The 14,656-nt window shown below is 49.1% G+C and overlaps 1 protein-coding gene across 1 annotated transcript; it reads right to left on the bottom strand.

The window, feature by feature from the left end:
• Positions 1-697: 697 nt before the first annotated feature.
• LOC309565026 (putative N-acetyltransferase camello) lies at positions 698-14,417 on the bottom strand. The gene is made up of 2 exons (XM_082269761.1): positions 14,312-14,417; positions 698-1,441 (listed from the first exon to the last, which is right to left on the bottom strand). Exon 2 carries the CDS (start codon positions 1,416-1,418, stop codon positions 765-767), a length of 654 nt encoding a protein of 217 aa, XP_082125887.1. The 5' UTR covers positions 1,419-1,441; positions 14,312-14,417; the 3' UTR covers positions 698-764.
• Between the last annotated feature and the right edge of the window lie 239 nt (positions 14,418-14,656).

The following is a 14,656-nucleotide window of genomic DNA, read 5'->3' on the forward strand; positions in this document are numbered from 1 at the left end:
TACAAGTTTTGGAACCTTCTCCTCTATTGAACAGTTTCACACTCAATTTATACACACATGAGCACATCCCCCTCCTGATCAAATTACTACACACAGATCAGGGGTTGCCTGATTATATTATCCTATGCAAATGTAATTGTATACAGAAACAGAATTAACCTGAACTAATTATCTGGACAGAACAATGTGAGGTCATTAACATTTAACAATGGGACAGGCAGACATAACACAATCCACACCCCACCTCAATAGATAGACAATAGGACAAAACTGCCGATGACAATCTGTCCGTCTACTACATTGAAACACATGGAATACACATCTAGGTGTCACAGACTCCATGGCAACAGGCCACAGGTCTCGCAGTGCAAAGTGGGATCAAATCTCCACATTTCTTGAGAGCCACCATTGACAAATCTCACTCTCCCATCTGAAGCCATCCAAACCATTCTCTCAGCTTCCCCCAAGTACCTGTCCCTCACTCACAGTGACGGTGAACGCCGTCACAGTATCTTTTTTAGCAGTGTCCCGAAAACCTAAAAACTATTTTAAGGGTTGCTCAAGGGTAAGAAAGTTAAGAAAAGCTCTATCTATCTATCTATCTATCTATCTATCTATCTATCTATCTATCTATCTATCTATCTATCTATCTATCTATCTATCTATCTATCTATCTATCTATCTATCTATCTACCGTAACCCCCATATACAGTATCTTCCACACATGTCCCCGCAATAGCAGTCCCTCTCTTGTATTATCAAATCTAGAGCTCATAGCTGTAGAACACCACAGACATGTTTGCAAACCTTCCAAGTCTAGTTCTGCCTGGTATTATTTTGGTTTTCCTGAAACCCAAGTGTTGATACAGTTTATGAGCGTTGACTTGAAAAGTTGATGTATCTAGAATGACACGTTTATATCCTTGCTGGCGAGCAAAATCAAAAACCTTCAAGCACAGGGCCTTGGCGATCCCTCGGCGTTGCTGGTCTTTAGACACGGACAAGCGTTGTAGTGACATGTCGTTGCTGGAGTTCAGAGCAGGCCGGGCACCCACCATCCCTACAATCCGACCCCCGGACTCGACTACCCAGAAGCAGGAGTTGGGTCTTGAAATGTAGGACTCTTCAATGTTTAGTAAATCACCGTTGTGACATTCCTTTATCAATTTACGACACGCAAATGTCATAAGAAAATGAATGGAAACCAAGGATATCCCAACGACCAACAGAGACAGGAAGAAGGACTGAAAAAACAACTGCAGAATGAGGAATGATGCCAGGATGGGGCAATAGACTTGGGGGAGCTTCAACATGTACGAGGTAGAGCCAGGAACGTAACCCAACATTCCTTGGGCAAACAATTCACGAACTGCAAAATAATCCCCATTGTTGTATTTCCGTATGGAGTAGTCAGCCATTCCCCTAGCGGCTCGCCTTGAAGCTAAGTCAAAGGAAAATGAGAAATACGATGTCTTACGAATGCAAAAGAAACAAAGGAAGAGAGAAGATGAATAAAGAGATACAATAATGTGGAGTTTAGTAAGATTGTGGGACAATTTTTATACCTTTTCTAGGGATTTGCAAGGAAAATTATTAAAAGGGGCTGTTTGGGATTTAAACGTTGTTGCAATAAAGTACGATTTTTAAAATGAATAATTGTATTAACTTTTAAAAGACCGCAAATGGAAATTCCAAAGTGACCCATCACAACCTGTAGTGGTGAATGAATAATAGCTGCTCTGCCAGTGGTTAGTCTCAATCCCCTCCATTTGTAATGAACTGCTGAAGACTCATTGGTCCCAGTGCTGTATTTTGGCCTAGGCCCACTTTGGCCCACTTTGCAGGGGGGCAGCAAAAAAGCTGCCCCCCCTCCATCTGAGACTCTATTGGCCACTGGTTGCTAGAGTCACCTCTCTCATCCCTCTCTGTGTCTCTCTCTCACTCTCACCCCCTCTCTCTCACTCACCCCCCTCTCTCTCTCTCTCACTCACCCCCCCTCCCTCTCTCTCTCTCACCCCCCTCCTCTCTCTCTCTCACTCACCCCCCTCTCTCTCTCTCTCTCACCCCCTCTCTCTCTCACTCTCATCCCCCCTCTCTCTCACCCCCCTTTCTCTCTCCCTCCCCCACCCACCCCCACTCTCTCACCCACCCACCCCCTCTCTCTCTCTCTCTCACCCCCCTCTCTCTCTCACTCACCCCCTCTCTCTCTCTCACCCCTCCTCTCTCTCTCTCTCTCTCACTCACCCTCTCTCTCTCACCCCCTCTCTCTCTCACCCCCCATCTCTCTCTCCCTCCCTCACCCACCCCCCTCTCTCTCACCCACCCCCTCCTTTCTCGCTCACTCACCCCCCTCTCTCTCTCTCTCTCTCTCTCTCTCTCTCTCTCACCCCCCTCTCTCTCTCTCACCCCCTCTCTCTTACTCTCACCCCCCTTCTCTCTCTCTCTCTCCCTCACCCACCCCCCTCCCCCTCTCTCTCACCCACCCCCTCTCTCTCTCTCACAAACACCCCCCCCCCCTCTTGTGAGATCTCAGGGGTTCATGCTTGACTTGACTACAATTTTGGAGGGAGTCACATCCGTTAAGGAAGGAGTGGGGCAAATTTACTTTGAAAGGGGAGGGGGCGCCCAATTTTAGTCTTGCCTAGGGCAGCACATAACTAAAATACACCACTGATTGGTCCACCTAGGAAGCCGCACTGTATCTTGCAGCACCTAACTGCTGACCGTTAATCAGTTAGCGGCACAGATCCAATGAGGTTGTTCTTTTATTTAGTCACTGGGGCCTGGAGATTATGGGACAAGGCTCCCTGTCTCGGTGACATTGGCTATTAAGGAGGGGCTGTGGTAAATCAGTGTTTCTAAACCAGGGTGCCAATCTGGGTTCCCCCTTTGGTATCAGGAGTCGGACCATGGGACCCAGTTTGCCCTGGAAAAGCATTATGAGTTCCAATTGTGTCGTAGGACCAGCCACCAGCACCATAGCAACAAATGACGCTGTGGGGCCAGGACACACTCTTTCACCTCTGGACCTCTTCCACGTCGCTAAATGCAAAACGTAGGGCTCTAATGTGAAGAGTGGACTGTTTGAGTGGGATCTTTGTAATGGGGACTACTGTATGCTTTTGGGGTGCTGTGTAATAAGGGGACTGGGGGGCACTGTGATGGGAGGTCTCTGATGTGATGAGGGATTCTGTGGTGATGAGAGAACTATAATTTGGTGGAGAGGCTCTGATGTGATCAGGGCCCAATGATGTGATGGCAGGACTTATGTATAGGGGTAACAACAAAAGAAGGGCGCACCAACCTCGTGCATTACCACTAAAAAGGTTTATTAAAATCCAAAGACAACATACATTATACTCACAAGCGAGTGATGATAGCGCACAAAAAACACAATGGAACCGGTCGTCTCCAAAATAGAGTTCTCCCTTGAAACGCGTCAGCCCAGCCAGACATTTGCTGACACCAGCAGGTTATCCAGTACAGGGGTTCCCTGGTTATTTTGGAGATGACCGGTTCCCTTGTTTTTAATGTGCGCTCAGTGGCGGCTGGTGCTCAAAATTTTTGGGGGGGCGCAAACAGAAAAATGAGTGACCAGCGTGCCCCCAATCAATGCAGAGCACCACAGCATGCCCCCAATCAATGCAGAGTGCCACAGCATGCCCCCAAATCAATGCAGAATGCCACAGAGTGCCCCCCAATCAATGCAGAGTGCCACAGCGTGCCCCCAATCAATGCAGAGCGCCACATCGTGCCCCCCAATCAATGCAAAGTGCCACAGCGTGCCCCCCAATCAATGCAGAGTGCCACAGCGTGCCCCCCAATCAATGTAGAGTGCCACAGCATGCCCCCAACAATGCAGAGTGCACCAGCATGCCCCCATCAATGCAGAGTGCTACAGCATGCCCCCATCAATGCAGAGTGCCACAGCATGCCCCCAATCAATGCAGAATGCCACAGAGTGCCCCCAATCAATGCAGCGTGCCACAGCATGCCCCCATCAATGCAGAGTGCCACAGCATGCCCCCAATCAATGCACAGTGCCACAGCATGCCCCCAATCAATGCAGAGCGCCACAGCGTGCCTCCAATCATTGCAGAGTGCCACAGCATTGCCCCAAATCATTGCAGAGTGCCACAGCATTGGCCCCATTTATTGCAGAGTGCCACAGCATGCCCCCATCAATGCAGAGTGCCACAGCATTGTCCCTAATCATTGCAGAGCGCCACAGCAATGCCCCAATCATTGCAGAGCGTCACAGCATGCCCCCCAATCATTGCAGAGCGCCACAGCATGCCCCCATCAATGCAGAGTGCTACAGCATGCCCCCATCAATGCAGAGTGCCACAGCATGCCCCCAATCAATGCAGAATGCCACAGAGTGCCCCCAATCAATGCAGAGTGCCACAGCATGCCCCCCAATCAATGCAGAGTGCCACAGCATGCCCCCCAATTAATGCAGAATGCCACAGCGTGCACCCCAATCAATGCAGAGTGCCACAGCATGCCCCCATCAATGCAGAGTGCCACAGCATGCCCCCAATCAATGCACAGTGCCACAGCATGCCCCCAATCAATGCAGAGCGCCACAGCGTGCCCCCAATCATTGCAGAGTGCCACAGCATTGCCCCCAATCATTGCAGAGTGCCACAGCATTGGCCCCAATCATTGCAGAGTGCCACAGCATGCCCCCATCAATGCAGAGTGCCACAGCATTGTCCCTAATCATTGCAGAGCACCACAGCAATGCCCCAATCATTGCAGAGCGCCACAGCATGCCCCCCAATCATTGCAGAGCACCACAGCATGCCCCCAATCATTGCAGAGCGCCACAGCATTGTCCCCAATCATTGCAGTGCGCCACAGCGTGCCCCCAATCATTGCAGAGCACCACAGCATGCCCCCAATCATTGCAGAGCGCCACAGCATTGTCCCCAATCATTGCAGAGCACCACAGCATTGTCCCCAAACATTGCACAGCGCCACAGCATTGTCCCCAATCACTGCAGGGCGCCACAGCATGCCCCCCAATCAATGCAGAGCGCCACAGCGTGCCCCCTTCAATGCAGTGTGGGCTTCCCCCCCCGAGACCAATGCACTTACCTGGCGGCGGCTTCTCTTCAGTCCCGGCGGCGACAGTGGCTTCACCTCACTCTGTCCCCCGTCGCGTCGTCCTGCAGTCCTCCTGCTCCCGCCTTCTCCTCGGCCAATGGCATGAGGTTTGCCTTGCAGCCAATCAGGAAGCGCGTATCGGACTCGCTTCCTGATTGGCCAGGAGGAGGATCGGTGTGGCAATAGCGAATTTTCATTCGCTATTGTCACACAATGGGTGGGCTCGGGACGCACTGCTCTACGCCCCGAGCCCACCCTTTGCATCACCCTATTAGAGACTCTGGCTCTAATTAGGTGATGTAAAAAAAAAAAATCCCCATCAAGCTCCATGCGTCCGGCACCCCTGCATGCAGATTAGGGGGCCGGAGGCATGGATGGGGGGGGGGGGGGCGGCGCCCCTGCGCCCCCAACACACCGGCCGCCACTGTGTGCGCTATCATCACGCATTTGTGAGTATAATGTATGTTGTCTTTGGATTTTAATAAACCTTTTTTTAGAGGTAATGCACAAGGTCAGTGCGCCCTTCTTTTGTTGTTGTCTTTCAGTGTATTTTGGATACCCTTGGTCCTGAGGGGGCAACAAGACCTAAAGTGGTGTATACAAAGACCATATAAGAACACTTATTCTTTGTTACATACCACCCGTGGGCAGGAGAACTGTGACATGATGGGGGACCTCTGAAGTGAAGGGGGGTTCTGATGTAATGGGGGGGACCTCTAATGTTGACAGAGGAATCTTTAATGTGATGGGGGGATTTGTGATAGGATGAGGGGAACCTCTGATGTGATAGTGGAATCTTGATGTGATGGGGGGGACCTGTAATATGATGGGGGACATCTGATGTGAAGGGGAACATCTGATGTGATGGGGGCTTTCTGATGTGAAATTACCTTCATCAAGCCGGTTGTGTTCATGGTCCCAGGCTCAGGTTTTCCATTAAGAATTACCATTTAGGTTTTTTAAATATGCAAATATGGTATTAAGCCTATTACATAGCAGGTTCTCAGGATCCCACCCTGCAATATTGTGTGTTCCCTGTAATTAAATAAAAGATGGACATCCACTGGATCTGAATCACTTGTTGGCCAGAGGACTGCAGTAAGGATTTGGGAGGCCAGGTTTCAGAACTGGATTGCTGATTCCACCAATAAAGTGGTGAATGGATGGGACATAGTCACTAGCCATGAATCATTTTCTGGTTGGATCCCAGTTAGAATTTTTTAGTCTGCTCACATACAACACCCCCCGCTAACACCATTTTAGCTTTAGTGTTACATCCAACTTGGGGACTTTTTTAGTGATTGAGAAGATGATTCACAGGCTATTTCTCATAAATGTGTAAAATAGAGACCAAAAGGTCAGCAAACTAAAAAAAGGGAAGCAGTTTATGAAAATAGAGAACCTCACTAAAGAAGTTTTGTAAGTTCCCAAGGATGCAACCCTATCAACCTGCAAAAATAACTTTATAAAATCTCTTTGTAATATATTATTAAAACCAGTGGTCTCCATTTGTACAGTATCTCACAAAAGTGAGTACACCCCTCACATTTCTGTAAATATTTTATTCTATCTTTTCATGTGACAACACTGAAGAAATGACACTTTGCTACAATGTAAAGTAGTGAGTGTACAGCTTGTATAACAGTGTAAATTTACTGTCCCCTCAAAATAACTCAACACACAGCTATTAATGTCTAAACCACTGGCAACAAAAGTGAGTACACCCCTAAGTGACAATGTCCAAATTGGGCCCAATTAGCCATTTTCCCTCCCCGGTGTCATGTGACCCGTTAGTGTTACAAGGTCTCAGGTGTGAATGGGGAGCAGGTGTGGTAAATTTGGTGTTATCGCTCTCACTCTCTCATACTGGTCACTGGAAGTTCAACATGGCACCTCATGGCAAAGAACTCTCTGAGGATCGGAGAAAAAGAATTGTTGATCTACATAAAGATGGCCTAGGCTATAAGAAGGTTGCCAAGACCCTGAAACTGAGCTGCAGCACGATGGCCAAGACCATACAGCAGTTTAACAGGACAGGTTCCACTCAGAACAGGCCTCGCCATGGTCAACCAAAGAACTTAAGTGCTGTGCTCAGCGTCATATCCAGAGGTTGTCTTTGGGAAATAGACGTATGAGTGCTTCCAGCATTGCTGCAGAGGTTAAAGGGGTGGGGGGGTCAGCCTGTCAGTGCTCAAACCATGCGCTGCACACTGCATCAAATTGGTCTGCATGGCTGTCATCCCAGAAGGAAGCCTCTTCTAAAGATGATGCACAAGAAAGTCCACAAACAGTTTGCTGAAGACAAGCAGACTAAGGACATGGATTACTGGAACCATCTCCTGTAGTCTGATGAGACCAAGATAAACGTATTTGGTTCAGATGGTGTCAAGCGTGTGTGGTGGCAACCAGGTGAGGAATACAAAGACAAGTGTGTCTTACCTACAGTCAATCATGGTGGTGGGAGTGTCATGGTCTGGGGCTGCATGAGTACTGCCAGCACTGGGGAGCTACAGTTCATTGAGGGAACCATGAATGCCAACATGTACTGTGACATACTGAAGCAGAGCATGATCCCCTCCCTTCAGAGACTGGGCCGCAGGGCAGTATTCCAACATAACGACCCCAAACACCTCCAAGACAACCACTGCCTTGCTAAAGAAGCTGAGGGTAAAGGTGATGGACTGGCCAAGCATGTCTCCAGACCTAAACCCTATTGAGCATCTGTGGGGCATCCTCAAACGGAAGATAGAGGAGCGCAAGGTCTCTAACATCCACCAGCTCTGTGATGTCATCATGGAGGAGTGGAAGAGGACTCCAGTGACAACCTGTGAAGCTCTGGTGAACTCCATGCCCAAGAGGGTTAAGACAGTGCTGGAAAATAATGGTGGTCACATAAAATATTGACACTTTGGGCCCAATTTGGACATTGTCACTTAGGGGTGTACTCACTTTTGTTGGACATTAATGGCTGTGTGTTGAGTTATTTTGAGGGGACAGCAAATTTACACTGTTATACAAGCTGTACACTCACTACTTTACATTGTAGCAAAGTGTCATTTCTTCAGTGTCGTCACATGAAAAGATAGAATAAAATATTTACAAAAATGTGAGGGGTGCTCCTCCCCCTCGAACAGTGCACTTTGAGAAAGCTGCTTGCCATGGGGCACAGCTGTGTACTTACTCCCATGAGACACATGGCCCTATCCCACCACTTTCTCCTCATTGGCTCAATGGCTTGGATTGACAGCAGAGGGAGCCAACGGGCTCCCGCTGCCATCTCAGCCAATGAGGAGCGAGAGTCCCAAGACAGCCCAGGCTATAGTGAACATCGCTGTATCAGAGGGAGCTCAGGTAAAGATTAGGGGGGGGGGGGGCACTGCACACAGAACGTTTTTTATCTTCATGCATAAAATGCATGACGGTAGAAAAAAACCTCCAGCCTTTAGAACCACTTTAAAGTACACTAGATTACCAAAAGTATTGGGACGCCTGCCTTTACACACACATGAACTTTAATGGCATCCCAGTCTTAGTCCTGAGGGTTCAATATTGGGTTGGCCCACCCTTTGCAGCTATAACAGCTTCAACTCTTCTGGGAAGGCTATCCACAAGGTTTAGGAGTGTCTATGGGAATGTTTGACCATTCTTCCAGATGCACATTTGTGAGGTTGATATTGGATGAGAAGGCCTGGTTCGCAGTCTCTGCTCTAATTCATCCCAAAGGTGTTCAATCGGGTTGAGGTCAGGACTCTGTGCAGGCCAGTCAAGTTCCTCCACCCCAAACTCGCTCATCCATGTCTTTATGGACCTTGCTTTGTGCACTGGTCCAAATCATTTGGTGGAGGGGGGATTATGGTGTGGGGTTGTTTTTCAGGGGTTGGGCTTGGCCCCTTAGTTCCAGTGAAGGATCTCTTAAGGTGTCAGCATACCAAGACATTTTGGACAATTTCATGCTCCTAATTTTGTGGGAGGAGTTTGGGGATGGCCCCTTCCTGTTCCAACATGACTGCTCACCAGTGCAGAAAGCAAGGACCATAAAGACATGGATGAGTGAGTTTGGGGTGGAGGAACATGATTGGCCTTCACAGAGTCCTGACCTGTGGGATGAATTAGAGCGCAGACTGCGAGCCAGACCTTCTCGTCCACATTAGTGCCTGACCTCACAAATGTGCTTCTGGAAGAATGGTCAAACATTCCCATAGACACTCCTAAACATTGTGGACAGCCTTCCCAGAAGAGTTGAAGCTGTTATAGCTGCAAAGGGTGGGCCAACTCAATATTGAACCCTACGGACTAAGACTGGGATGCCCTTAAAGCTCATGTGCGTGTAAAGTCAGGCGTCCCAATACCTTTGGAAATACAGTGTATATCTAATCCCACAAAACAAAAAATTGAATATATTTCAGTTTACCAATCATTAGATGTGGTGGCTTTTTTAGTTTTCATTTTTCTTAGGCTGTTTTATTATTTTAACCTGATGATCCCAACAGTAACACCCTTCTAGACGTAGGGTGGCTCTTCCATCTACAGAGGAGCAACAGAGACACCCGCATTGGTATGAAAACTGTGGCCCTCCAGATGTTGCAGAACTACAAGTCCCATGAGGCATAGAAAGACTCTGACAGCCACAAGCATGACACCCAGAGGCAGAGGCATGATGGGACTTGTAGTTTTGCAACAGCTGGATGGCCACAATTTGCATATCCCTGGTCTAGAGGGTAGCATTAGATGCTCTAGCACAGGGATCATCAAACTCTGGCCCTCCAGCTGTTGTGGTAATACACATCCCATGAGGCTTTGTAAAACTCTGACATTCACAGACATGACTAGGCATGATGGGAATTGTAGTTCCTGAACAACTGGAGGGCCATAGTTTGAAGACCCCTGCACTAGCAGATTTACATGAACTAACAAACTGAAGTTGAGCTTCAGCTAACACTTTATAAGCAGTTACATCAACTTTTGTTGGAAAGCTTGGGTCTGTCAAGGGAAGTTGCAAAAAAAAATAACACTTATTGGCAAGATCACCAGATGAAAATAAAGGGGAAAAAAGCCTAAAAAAGAAAACCGATGCAGCCATCACATCGAATAATTTGTAAACTGCAATATATTACATTTTTGCTTTCAGGTTTAGATACGCTTCAAGTTGCAAGGTTAAAAAAAGAATGACCTAAATGGACTTTGTCACTTTCCAAAAAATGCAAACTCTCTGGAAGGTGGCGAGATGGAAGTCTACCATCTTCAAGCAGTAATAATAGTAATAGTAATAATAATAGTAAGTAGTACAGTCTCCAGGTCGGTCATCCAGCACTAACAGGAGCGTTGAACATCTCAGTTCCCTCAATGCTTTCAATGTCTCCTCCAGCCAGCCAATAGGTTAGGACCGAGTCCTGTAAAGATGGAGGAACAGGTGGGAGGAGCCACTCCCAGAGCTGCCCAATGACGAAGACCTTGCATTGGCTGTACTGCTTGAAGACAGTGGAATTCTGATTCACAGCCAGCTGTAGAGGTAAGTGTCCCCTTACAGGCTTCAGGGTCACTTTACCTTCACACAACCCTTTAAAAATTGTCTTAAAGTGATTGTAAAGTCTAGATTTTTTTGTGGCCCTCCTACGGAACCAGGTATTATGACTATCCTTTCCTAGAGGTGAAGCCCTCCTATAGAACCAGGAATGATGACTGTCCTTCCCTAGGGATGTGGCCCTCCTATAGGACCAGGTATGATCACTGTCCTTCCCTAGGAATGTGGCCCACCTATAGGACCAGGTATGTCACTGTCCTTCCCTAGGGATGTGGCCCTCCTATAGGACCAGGTATGATCACTGTCCTTCCCTAGGGATGTGGCCCTCCTATAGGACCAGGTATGATCACTGTCCTTCCCTAGGAATGTGGCCCACCTATAGGACCAGGAATGATGACTGTCCTTCCCTAGGGATGTGGCCCTCCTATAGAACCAGGAATGATGACTGTCCTTCCCTAGGAATGTGGCCCTCCTATAGAACCAGGAATGATGACTGTCCTTCCCTAGGAATGTGGCCCTCCTATAGAACCAGGAATGATGACTGTCCTTCCCTAGGAATGTGGCCCGTCCTACAGAACCAGGTATGATCACCATCCTTCCCTAGGAATGTGGCCCTCCTATAGGACCAGGTATGATCACCATCCTTCCCTAGGAATGTGGCCCTCCTATGGGACCAGGTATGATCACTGTCCTTCCCTAGGGATGTGGCCCTCCTATAGGACCAGGTGTGATCACTGTCCTACCCTAGGAATGTGGCCCTCCTATAGGACCAGGTATGATCATTGTCCTTCCCTAGGGATGTGGCCCACCTATAGGACCAGGTATGATCACTGTCCTTCCCTAGGGATGTGGCCCTCCTATAGGACCAGGTATGATCACTGTCCTTCCCTAGGAATGTGGCCCTCCTATAGGACCAGGTATGATCACTGTCCTTCCCTAGGAATGTGGCCCACCTATAGGACCAGGTATGATCACTGTCCTTCCCTAGGGATGTGGCCCTCCTATAGGACCAGGTATGATCACTGTCCTTCCCTAGGAATGTGGCCCTCCTATAGGACCAGGTATGATCACTGTCCTTCCCTAGGAATGTGGCCCACCTATAGGACCATGTATGATCACTGGCCTTCCCTAGGGATGTGGCCCACCTATAGGACCAGGTATGATCACTGTCTTTCTCTAGGGATGTGGCCCTCCTATAGGACCAGGTATGTCACTGTCCTTCCCTAGGGATGTGGCCCTCCTATAGGACCAGGTATGATCACTGTCCTTCCCTAGGGATGTGGCCCACCTATAGGACCAGGTATGATCACTGTCCTTCCCTAGGGATGTGGCCCTCCTATAGGACCAGGTATGTCACTGTCCTTCCCTAGGAATGTGGCCCTCCTATAGGACCAGGTATGTCACTGTCCTTCCCTAGGAATGTGGCCCTCCTATAGGATCAGGTATGATCACTGTCCTTCCCTAGGGATGTGGCCCTCCTATAGGACCAGGTATGTCACTGTCCTTCCCTAGGGATGTGGCCCTCCTATAGGACCAGGTATGATCACTGTCCTTCCCTAGGGATGTAACCCTCCTATGGGACCAGGTATGATCACTGTCCTTCCCTAGGGATGTGGCCCTCCTATAGGACCAGGTATGTCACTGTCCTTCCCTAGGGATGTGGCCCTCCTATAGGACCAGGTATGATCACTGTCCTTCCCTAGGGATGTAACCCTCCTATAGGACCAGGTATGATCACCATCCTTCCCTAGGGATGTGGCCCTCCTATAGGACCAGGTATGATCACTGTCTTTCTCTAGGGATGTGGCCCTCCTATAGGACCAGGTATGTCACTGTCCTTCCCTAGGAATGTGGCCCTCCTATAGGACCAGGTATGTCACTGTCCTTCCCTAGGGATGTGGCCCTCCTATAGGACCAGGTATGATCACTGTCCTTCCCTAGGGATGTAACCCTCCTATAGGACCAGGTATGATCACCATCCTTCCCTAGGGATGTGGCCCTCCTATAGGACCAGGTATGATCACTGTCTTTCTCTAGGGATGTGGCCCTCCTATAGGACCAGGTATGTCACTGTCCTTCCCTAGGGATGTGGCCCTCCTATAGGACCAGGTATGATCACTGTCCTTCCCTAGGGATGTGGCCCTCCTATAGGACCAGGTATGATCACTGTCCTTCCCTAGGGATGTGGCCCACCTATAGGACCAGGTATGATCACTGTCCTTCCCTAGGGATGTGGCCCTCCTATAGGACCAGGTGTGATCACTGTCCTACCCTAGGGATGTGGCGCTCCTATAGGGCCAGGTATGATCAGTCACTGTCCTTCCCTAGGGATGTGGCCCTCCTATAGGACCAGGTATGATCACTGTCCTACCCTAGGAATGTGGCCCTCCTATAGGACCAGGTATGATCACTGTCCTTCCCTAGGGATGTGGCCCACCTATAGGACCAGGTATGATCACTGTCCTTCCCTAGGGATGTGGCCCTCCTATAGGACCAGGTATGATCACTGTCCCTCCCTAGGAATGTGGCCCACCTATAGGACCAGGTATGATCACTGTCCTTCCCTAGGAATGTGGCCCACCTATAGGACCAGGTATGATCACTGTCCTTCCCTAGGAATGTGGCCCACCTATAGGACCAGGTATGATCACTGTCCTTCCCTAGGAATGTGGCCCACCTATAGGACCAGGTATGATCACTGTCCTTCCCTAGGAATGTGGCCCTCCTATAGGACCAGGTATGATCACTGTCCCTCCCTAGGAATGTGGCCCACCTATAGGACCAGGTATGATCACTGTCCCTCCCTAGGAATGTGGCCCACCTATAGGACCAGGTATGATCACTGTCCTTCCCTAGGAATGTGGCCCTCCTATAGGACCAGGTATGATCACTGTCCTTCCCTAGGGATGTGGCCCTCCTATAGGACCAGGTGTGATCACTGTCCTACCCTAGGGATGTGGCGCTCCTATAGGGCCAGGTATGATCAGTCACTGTCCTTCCCTAGGGATGTGGCCCTCCTATAGGACCAGGTATGATCATTGTCCTTCCCTAGGGATGTGGCCCACCTATAGGACCAGGTATGATCACTGTCCTTCCCTAGGGATGTGGCCCTCCTATAGGACCAGGTATGATCACTGTCCTTCCCTAGGAATGTGGCCCACCTATAGGACCAGGTATGATCACTGTCCTTCCCTAGGAATGTGGCCCACCTATAGGACCAGGTGTGATCACTGTCCTTCCCTAGGGATGTGGCCCACCTATAGGACCAGGTATGATCACTGTCCTTCCCTAGGAATGTGGCCCTCCTATAGGACCAGGTATGTCACTGTCCTTCCCTAGGGATGTGGCCCTCCTATGGGACCAGGTATGTCACTGTCCTTCCCTAGGAATGTGGCCCTCCTATAGGACCAGGTATGATCACTGTCCTTCCCTAGGGATGTGGCCCTCCTATGGGACCAGGTATGTCACTGTCCTTCCCTAGGAATGTGGCCCTCCTATAGGACCAGGTATGATCACTGTCCTTCCCTAGGGATGTGGCCCTCCTATGGGACCAGGTATGTCACTGTCCTTCCCTAGGGATGTGGCCCTCCTATAGGACCAGGTATGTCACTGTCCTTGTAATAAATAGGAAATCTCCTCACTGCTCTCCATCCATGCAGCAATAGTAAAGTAACTCACCTCTCTCCTCAGACCGTCTATGATGAAGGTGTATATACGATGGTATACGGAATGTGAGCCTCCGTCAGACAGACAGTAATTGTGTGACAACAGAAGAGCGGAAGAGTTTTTTGGCTCGTTTCCTGCACCTCTCACCACTTCCCTATTACTCTATCTTTCTTAAAGCTGAACTGCCAGCAGAAAAATGTTCATGCAAGTACAGTATGTTCTTCAGGAGCCACAGTGGGGGCAGATTTACTAAACGGGGTGCACATAGAATCTGGGGCGGCTTTGCAGAATAACCAATCAGCTTCCAGATTTTATTGTCAAAGCCTTATCAAACAGGTTAAAATCCAAAGCTCAAAG

The sequence above is a fragment of the Pelophylax lessonae genome (assembly GCF_965119305.1).
Source record: "Pelophylax lessonae genome assembly, chromosome: 1".
Classification (NCBI taxonomy): domain Eukaryota; kingdom Metazoa; phylum Chordata; class Amphibia; order Anura; family Ranidae; genus Pelophylax; species Pelophylax lessonae.